Below are 10,042 nucleotides of genomic sequence, written 5' to 3' on the forward strand. Positions count from 1 at the left end.
TTATAATTTTAAAATAATAAATATTCTTATTTTTAATAAAGAAAAGTTTTATTTTAACTTTTTAATGTATTTTTAGTTACAAATTAAAAATTTATCAATTGTAATTATATATTACTAGCACATAATATAAATACGGATTTTCTAATATGTGTCTATGGATCCATGTTAAGAAATTAAAAATAGAATACTCTTACTGAAGTTAAGAAAATTTATTATATAAAAAACATAAAGAACATTTAATTCATACTCTTATGACAATTTAAAGCATTTAATAAGATGTATTTATTACTACTTTTTAACATGTTCCTTTATACATACGTTAGAAATATGATAAAATGTAGTTGTTCTTATTTAGGTATTGTTAGTGGTATTTAGCATGAATAAGCCAAAAATAAATGAGTAACTAGTTGACTAAGGAAACAAATTAGAAGGGTAAAATCCTATTTAGAAGAGATAACATCATTTTTCTACTTATTCTCACACTTTTTACCCCAAATGGCAAACAAACCCAAGGAAGACAACAAAAAGCATTTTTGGAATAGCATAGGGATTTGCATATATCATAAAGCTATTTAAAAATGCACTTTGTTAAGTTTAAGGAATATGTGAATGTGTTTAACTTAATTTCATCATATTTGAGTTATATAAGAAAAGATACACATTTATTATTTGTAATTTGAGTTAAACAGTGAAAATTTTGATAAAGATCCAGAATTGAACGTAACCCTATTATTTATTAGTAAACAATTATAAATCGTGAGAAGTTCATACTTCTTTATACTTGCTTTTTGCTTTTTTCCTTGATGTAACTATTTTTATTTAGACTTATTTTACTATATTTGAAAAATAACTCACTTCTTAATTTACATAAACATTTACAAAGACCCTTCCCCTTCCTTCTCGCATTTTCACCCCAAAACTTCACATATTACATAAACTTTAATTTTATTAATAAATAACATAAAAACACTTAAATAAAAAGTTTTGTCCTTATAAAAAAGTTATATAAATATTTGTTTCAGTATGCTATCTCATTGTTTTCTCTCTTAATAAATAATACTTAAGGTCATTTCATAATTTTTTTAGTTTTTTTGTCAAAATATTAAAATTATACATTAGCAATATAATTCCTTTTCTTATTTTTTAATGAATTTTTATTTTCTTCTATACAAATTAAATTACGTGATTTAATAATACAGATGATCATGTAAACTGTGAACTTAAATACATGCATAATATTGATGATTCATATTTTGTAATCACATTTATAGCTTTATTGCATTTTTCAAAATACATTTTCTTTCCTTATTTATTTCATTTAACATGTTTTTACATTTCTTACATTAAATTAGAATTTTCATGAATACTTGTTATCTTTACTTTATATTTCATATTTTCTTTATTCTGACTTTTGTCCACTATTTCAGTCATAATTTTTTTTGTAGATTTCCTTTTTAGCTGATTCTTTTTGCAATGGATTCTTGACTTCTTGGACTTTAATTTAGAAATATGAACTGTGCTGTTTAGAGTTTAGAGCTATTTTTTAATTAATTTTTTAAGTTTATACTTAAGACATACATTTTATATTTAGAATTTTTATTTAGGGCTTTTATTATAATTACTTGTGGTAGCCTTGGCCCAATTATTCCTGTCTCATTTAAGACTAGCATATATAAGGTCAAAATATTGACTTTGCGCTCTCTCCTTTCATAATTTTGGATTTTGTAAGACTTTTTTTTCACTTTTAAAAAGAAACCTTTTTCGTTATCGTTACTTGTCTCCTTTTTAGATTTTGCAGAATTCAATTTCTGATTCTGCTGCAATTCTTCATTATTCTTTTCTCTCAAATCATTTCGTTTCAAGCATAGATTGTAAGATTGATTGATCGTTCCGAGTTCATTTTTTTTACTTTCTCGCAATTCTTGATTAAGATTTGTGCATGCATCATTCAATTCTTAAATTAAATTTAGAACTTTATCATATTTTCCTTTTTTATCCTTTTAATAATAATTTTATTATTTAATAAATATTAAATAAAAAGTATATATATTATTTCAATAAATAAAATATACAATATTTTTTGTACAGTTATTAAGAAAATTATCTTATGTATTCAAAATTTGATATTTATTTATATTTTAAAATATAATAAATAAAAAATATTAATCAAAATTTAACTTAAACAGTTAAATTAATAGATTTACTATTAATAAAAAATATTAGACGTGTTAATTGATTTACCTTCAAAATTAATAGATAATAAACACTTAGGGGCAAGAATAGCTAACGGTTTTTCAATTTTAAACAAACAAATATTTTTCAAAACATGATACACTGTTAACGAATCATTATTTATAAATAAAATCATTAAAAAATGTACATGGAACTGAGAAGTTGTTCACATAATATATAAATTCTTTTATTTGTAGTAATAATTCACGTTGTATAATTATTTTTTAAAAAAGGAAAGAATTAACTTCTTTTTAATGTGTACAAGAAATGAATTAATTTTATACAGTGATATTTAGATTTCACCTTGATTTGTGTAAATTTGATACGAAGATAACTTCTGATCTTCAATGTATTAGAATAAATAATTTAATTAATTTAATAATTTTATGAATATATTTTTTAAAATAAATAATTTTATAAGTAAAATATTATATACAAGTTTAAAAATTAATTAATAACAAAATTATTAAAAGTTACTTTAAAACTATATTAAAAAGAATTAGAATATGTTAATATTAGATGTCGAATTTACAATATTTATATTATTTAATAAATTTATAAAAAATAAAATTAATTAATGTTATAATTATTTTAATTTTTTTAATTAAGTCAACTCTATCGAGTTATTTTATTTTAATAGATACTATATTTTTAAAATATAAATAAATATTAAATTTTAAATAACATATTTATATAAAGTACATAAAATTTTATATTCATAATAAAAAACAATTTAATATGATTTAATAGTTAGATTAATTAGTTTTTTTTATTTATAAAAGGTTATTAAATGGTGTAAAAGTGTAAATTTTTTTACTCTAATAAAAATTATATAAAATATACATTAGTGTTTTTTAATTAATTACCAGTTATTTCTTTTATCATTTTGAGTATCGTTATCTTTTTGTAATACACCTAAAATATATTAAAAATTACAAAAATAATGTGTATTTTATTTTTTTTCACTTTCAAATTATTAATATTATTTTTCTGTTATATTTTTTTAATTTTTAATAAATTTTAACTAACAGTAAAAAAAAATATATTAAAGAGAGTTGTTAACATTTATTTTTTATAAAATTTCGTTAAACGAATCTTAAAGCAAATCCCTCTAGAGTCACCAGTTTCCATCTTAACGAGAGAAGATTTGAATCTCCCTATAGTCTTTTATTAGTCTTTTAAGGGACATAATAATAATAATTCGTTGTTGGCTTGTTGCAAACGTCGGTCCCAATCTCTTTTTGGCAGTTCACATCTTTTAACATACTACCTTGTTACCTTTTTTTACTTCTTCCTTTTTATTATCACTTGGTTGACTCTACTTGTACCGTTTTTATTTTGAATTATTTTTAATTGTTTATGAATTTATGTTTATTATTTAATTTTTTTAATATGTATTTAAAAATATAAAACAAAAAATTAATAAAGGAGAAACTATTTCTCCATATGGGATTGATTGATAAGAATTTCGCTGTCTGGGGTAATTTATGAGTGTTGTAAAATATGTTGCCGACACATTATTAAGTGTCGGCAACCCAAAAACCGACACTAATTATGAATATTGCTTGTATCGGCTGGTTGTGGTCCGACACATGTGTATCGAATAAAGTTTTGATAATACTTGTGTGTTAGCTGAAAGAATGCCGACACTCATTCTGTATCGGTTGCTTTGACACTGACACATTTCTCATTCATTCTCTTGTCCACTGGACAAAAGCAAAAGGCAGACTTTTATCCAATTAAAATGCATATATATAGGCATATGATTGTGCATCGGTTGCAAAACATTTTGAAGAAACTTTGGTAGAAAAAATTTCAGGTTAAAATGTTATTAATTTACTGTTTTAAATTTTTTAATTATTGCAAATAAGTTTGAATTAATCATTTTAATATTATTATGAATAAATGAAATTATAAATATTTTTAGTAATAAATTAAATTATTTAATGTTAATATAATATTATTGAAAATATAAATGTAAATATTTTTATTTTAATTTTTTTGTAATATTTTTTATTACTATTTGTTTAGGTAAACTTTTGTAATAATTTTGGCTGTATTTTTTAATTTGATACACAAGATGACTGAAATTGTAGTTATTTTATACTGGAATGGAAGAGTGTACGAAGGAAATGAGGGTATCATATTTGAAAAGAATAAGAAAATTATTAAAATAGAACGTGGAATTACTTTTGAGATGTTGAAAAATAAATACATACAAAATTGAGATTGTGCAATAGTAATGTAATTTCTAGACTGATTTCACAAATTTTAGTTGATTCAAGGAGTGGAAACAACACAATTTTAGATGTATGTAATGATGAAGACATTGATTGTATGATAAGTGCTTGTTAAGAACAATATCAAAGAAATATAGTTGAGTTATATGTGGATATTGTGGTTGATGAAACTTCTCATGTAGCTGAAAATTTGTTATGTTTAAATTTATCACTCTCAACTGTTAATGTTAGTGACAATGAAGAAGAGTATGCAATTGGAGGAGGTAATGTATAATATTTATTTAAATTATATGATGTTTAAAATTTTATAATTTATTAATAAATATTTGCTGCTGCATCTAAGATGAAGAAGATGAGTACGATGATGACTATGAAGATGAAGGAGAAATTCCTTTAGATAGTTCTTCTGATACTGATTTGGAAGATGACTTCGATTCAATGATGAATATTCCAAACACTGAAAGAAATAACGATATTCAAAGACGATCTACAGGTATAATTTTATATAATACAAAAATTGTGAAATATTTTTAACTAACATTAGTTGTGTTGAATACAGATTCTATAACACCTTTTTGAAACATAAGTTCACACTACGCTGCTATTAATTGGGAACATCCTGATCAAGAATTGGGTTTTTCTGAGTTGCATTCGTCACAATCATGGGTATAAGGAGATGCATTATATATTGACAACTATTTGACTTTAAAGAGGAGGTAAAAATGGCGATAAAACATTATGCAATGAAGAAACATCAAACAATTTTTGTGGTTGAGTCAAAAGCATCAACTCATTTTGTCAAGTGTGTGAATCATAATTCTGAGTGTCCTTGGAAAGTAAGAGCATTGCTACCCAAAAATTCAAATATGTGAAAAATTATGAGATGAGGTAGTGTGCATACGTGCATAAATACTATGATTTCTCAAGATCACAAGAAGTTATATTCAAATTTTATTTGTTCATGTATTATTGGTACGTGAAACTCAATTGAAATTATATTTATTTGTCTATTTAAAATGATTTTGATATGATCATTAGCTGAGACGTATTGTTTAATTTTATTGACAGGTATGGTCAAAGAAGAACCTTCTGTTCCAGTTTCATTAATCCAAGAGAGAATAAGTGGCCAATTTGGGTATTCAATTTCATACAAAAAAGCATGGAAAGTAAAGCAAAAAGCAATTGTGACAATATTTGGTGATTGAGATGAATCTTATGCAACATTACTAAGATGGTTAGAATGCATGCAATTACATGCTCCAGGGTCAGTTTACAAAATTGAGACCAATGATTATGTGCAAGGTAATGTAATGGATAATAGATTCAGAGTCTTTCATCGATTATTTTGGTCGTTTAGGTAATGTCGTGATGCCTTCAAGTTTTGCAAGCCTATAATACAAATAGACGGTACTTTTTGTATGGTAAGTATAAGCAAACATTGCTAATTGCTACAACTCAAGATGACAATAACAGTGTGCTTCTTATAGCATTTGCCATTGTTGAAGGAGAAACATTATCATTTACAAATTTAACAACTACATTTTTTTAATAATGTAAATTTATTAATTAATATATTTCATTCTTATTATTTCAATTTTATTTTGTTATAATTACTATTTTTTATTTTAGTAACATTCTAATAATCACATATAATTCTTCCTCATATATTTAGTTAATTTAATTATTTCATATTTTTCATTTTATTTATATTTCTCAATTAATTTATATTTATATATGTAAAAATTTTTGTTATTTTAAAATAATTATATTTGTATAACTAAATAATATCATTATTATTTTTACTTTTAAATACAATTTCTACATTAAAAAACAATAATATAATAAATTTTCATTTAATTATTTTTCTAATTTCTTATTTTTCTATTTTTATCTTTTTCCTATTTTCATTTTTCTCTAATTTTTACATGCAGAAAACAATAAATCACTAACCTTTTCACGTGAGAATAGGAATGGAAATGGTGGACTACCCGAAAGCCCCTGTAGCAATTTTTGCAATCTTCCTAAAATTAATTCTGCAACAAAAATGGATAACAAAATTAATTTTTTTTAAAAAATATATTCATTTTTATATCTAATATACAAAAAAGTAATTTATTCTTACCTTACAAAATTTAAAAATGGTAAATCATTCACCCCTGTGCATTTTTGTTTCCCAAATTTTGTTAAGCTCTTCGGTTTTTGAATGAAGAAGATGAAGCACCAAGGGAGAGAGAAGGAGGGGCGAGTAGGACCTCTTGTGCAGCAATGACAAGTGAACCACTAATTGTGTGTCGGTCCTGAATATACCGACACATTTGTCACCAAAAACAGCACCGACAATAAAGTTAGATCTAAACCATCCGACACACTAGGCAGCCACCACATGTTCAGTTTACAACCGTAGATCAATATTTTGAAAATTTATCTGTTAATTTTTTAATAGTATCGACAACAAGTTTGACGACACTATTAATTTTCAAAAAAAAAAAAAAATTGTATTTTTTGACACTACTTCCACCTAAGCCCAAACATGGTATTTGTTACAAAATAATCCTATTTGGGGAATTTGTTTCTCTTTTAACCTTGTTCGGGTAAAAAATCCACATACTACGCTGTTACCTTTTTTGACTTCTTCCTTTTTGTTATCATTTGGTTGACTCTATTTGTATCCTTTTTATTTTGAATTATTTTTAATTGTTTATGAATTTATGTTTATTATTTAATTTTTTTAATATGTATTTTAAAATATAAAACAAAAAATTAATAAAATAATATATTAAATTTTATAATAATATATAATTTTTGATAAAAAAATTTCAAAAATTATATATAAATTTTTATTTTGTGTCCTTAAATTATATTAGAAGAATTATTTATTTATTTTAGATTATTTTTATTTTATAATTTCAAGGAGATATTAATTATTTTTATTTATTTATTAGGAATAGTTCTTGCCAATTAATTATTACAATAACTCTAATATTATTTTAAGAGTAATTCTTGTTACCCAATTGCCATAATACCTCTAGTATTTTTAGTAGAGATATTTTAGTAAAATCAATTCATTTTATTATAGTAGTTAATAAAGTATTTTATTTTTGTTAAATCACAAAATCTAGAAGATAGAATTAACCTATTTTATTAGAAGAGAAATAGTATTTGTATAATTTTATTGTAAGTTGGAGAAATAAAAAGACGGAACAAAAGGGAGTAATATGATAGATAAATGTAGAAAAAAATTGTCGTTAAAACATTATAACCGTTAGTGAAGATCAAGCAGAAAATAATTATATAAATTGAAAATTCAATTCTCAGTTAATAAGAATCAAGACAGAAGAAAGATGCTTGATTGTAGCAAGAGAACATGTAGAATGATACCACGCTGATATACATAGATTCCCAATTTCATTATACAGTATACTACTGGAAGTGCGACAAATATCACTCTTATGTTCTTGATTCTTGTCATATACAAAGTGAAATATGAGCATATCATGGAGGACAAGTGAATCAAGCTTTTCATCTTCACCAATTTGCACTGTATAATTACTCACAACCAAAGTGATTTTGCACAATTCAAGCTTAACTCAACTCTCAATTAGCACGCCAATTAGTAGTGTGTCCGCACTCTGCACTTATTCAGGGAGAGGTGTTCTTCATTAGGCGCTTTTCACTGTCACATAAACAAATCACACACTGCTGAAGTGATCACTGAAGTGATCAGAGCATTGTTGAAATCTCAACAAATATATTATCATGCAAATCAACGAGCTTTTGAAGACACGAATGGAAACTTCATTAAACATCACCAAGATAATAACCAATCATGCATATAATAAGATGTCTATTGTCTCTTAAATGTTTGTCACTTTGGTTTTAGTGATTTTTGTTTGAAGTAGTCTTTTTTTTCTTATAACTATATTAATATTTTAAATAGTTTTTTAAAAATAGAAATAGACATTTCTTAGTGTATATAAAGAGAAATTGAAGTGTACCTTAAGACTCAATTAAATCGAAACCGGTTCTGTCCTCCCATTCTCATCCAAGACGAGTGAGACCAAATAGACTTGTCAAAGCAGGGATCAAAGTCAATGGTAAGGATGCTATGGTCTTCTAAGTTGAACACACGATTATCATAGGCCTCCGTGAAGTAGATGCAGTTTCCTTTATACCCAGTTAACTCTCTAGCTGAAACAGAAAAGTTACAACTATTACCCAAAATAAATGCTCTATCCCTCAAGTTCTTCACATCAACCCAAGTACCCCACTCTTCATCCAATTTATAAACCTTGAAGTATTCGACAACAGCATCACGATCAGGGCGTCCAAGGTAGTTTCTTCTTCTCGGGTCACCTTCATAGTACCTATCTACAACATAGAGACTCCCACATGACTCCACCAAATGCTTCTTGTTCCCAAACCCACACAAAGGAGGGGAAAATTGTACTAACTTCAAGGAAGAGGTATCAATCCATGAAATTGTACCCCAATTATCAGTGACATAAAACTGACCTTTGAACACAATAACATCATCATAGAAGAAGTTTTTGTCATCCACAAGAGTCCATTTCTCACCCCCGTGTTTCATAAACCCCAATTTACCCTCCATGAAGACACAACATGCCTCAGAATCCTCAACCTTAATCCAAGGAGAGTTAGGAAAAAACACAACTTTACTCACAGTGGTAGATAAACGCCCTGTGTTTTGAATGGTATATGATTTGCATAGCTCAATGATACGGTACTCCAACATGTTCCACAACATGGGAGAAGCTCCAAGAGGGTGCGCGATTTTGTGGTCAGAGATTGGACTAAGCAAACTCAAGGGACGGTTTTCAGATTCTTCAACCTTAATCAACCACCCTTTTGAAGAAGGTGCCAAAAGTTCCAATTTAGAGTTGGAGGTTCCATCACTCGGTTCAATAACATAGATGGTGGCTTGGTAAAGGAAAGTCTCTGTGGAGTGGTTGGTGGGGTGAGGTATTTGCATGGGAAAAGAAGGAGAATTTGGAAGAGAGGGAGGGATGGAAGATCGACATGATTCACACACACTGCGAAATTTGAGAATATCTATATTTTTGTCAAGAGATTTTCCAATCTTGGGCCACAGCTCTATGGGTAGTTCAGACCAATCTACCTTTTCATCCATGGCTTCAATCGGAGATTTTGGCTTTGTTTGTTGACTTTGCTTTGCTCTATGCCCTTGATTTTAACGGATCTTTATGGGGTTTTTATGAGAGGGTTGGTAAAGTGTCTCTGTTTGTAGAAGTCTACATGTAAATTTACACGAAGGTGAGAAGTAAGGGCAAGAGGAATGAAAAGCATTGGGAAGACTTGAATACTGTTAATTCCGTGTTGGCAAAGTTTCCCTTCTTAGTAGAATCTGGGAAGGACCCGGTGTTGACTTGATAATTCCTTTTATGTGAAAATATATAATAAAACTTTACATGTAATAAATTTATATTAAAAGTTATAAAATATTACTGTAAATATCTAATTTTATCTATATTTTTTTAAAAATAACTTTAAAATTAAAAATTAAATATAATGATTAAATTTTATAAAAAGAT

General features: G+C 26.2%; 1 protein-coding gene across 3 annotated transcripts; it reads right to left on the reverse strand.

Annotated features, from left to right (window-relative positions):
* Positions 1-7,740: 7,740 nt before the first annotated feature.
* LOC113859032 (F-box protein SKIP23-like) lies at positions 7,741-9,773 on the reverse strand. 3 transcript variants are annotated; one of them, XM_027491850.1, is made up of 2 exons: positions 8,468-9,671; positions 7,741-8,101 (listed from the first exon to the last, which is right to left on the reverse strand). In XM_027491850.1, the coding sequence occupies exon 1, from the start codon at positions 9,619-9,621 to the stop codon at positions 8,476-8,478; it is 1,146 nt and encodes a 381-aa protein (XP_027347651.1). In that variant the 5' UTR covers positions 9,622-9,671; the 3' UTR covers positions 7,741-8,101; positions 8,468-8,475. The 3 variants fall into 3 exon arrangements, with proteins under 3 accessions (XP_027347651.1, XP_027347650.1, XP_027347649.1); XM_027491849.1 differs by having other exon boundaries at positions 7,764-8,168; positions 8,468-9,773; XM_027491848.1 differs by having other exon boundaries at positions 7,826-8,145.
* Between the last annotated feature and the right edge of the window lie 269 nt (positions 9,774-10,042).

This window comes from Abrus precatorius, unplaced genomic scaffold (assembly GCF_003935025.1).
Source record: "Abrus precatorius isolate BTA unplaced genomic scaffold, Abrus_2018 Scaffold2, whole genome shotgun sequence".
NCBI lineage: Eukaryota > Viridiplantae > Streptophyta > Magnoliopsida > Fabales > Fabaceae > Abrus > Abrus precatorius.

Coding starts and splice junctions, on each gene's coding strand:
- LOC113859032 (XM_027491850.1), bottom strand. CDS start 9,621: ATGGATGAAAAGGTAGATTGGTCTGAACTACCCATAGAGCTGTGGCCC.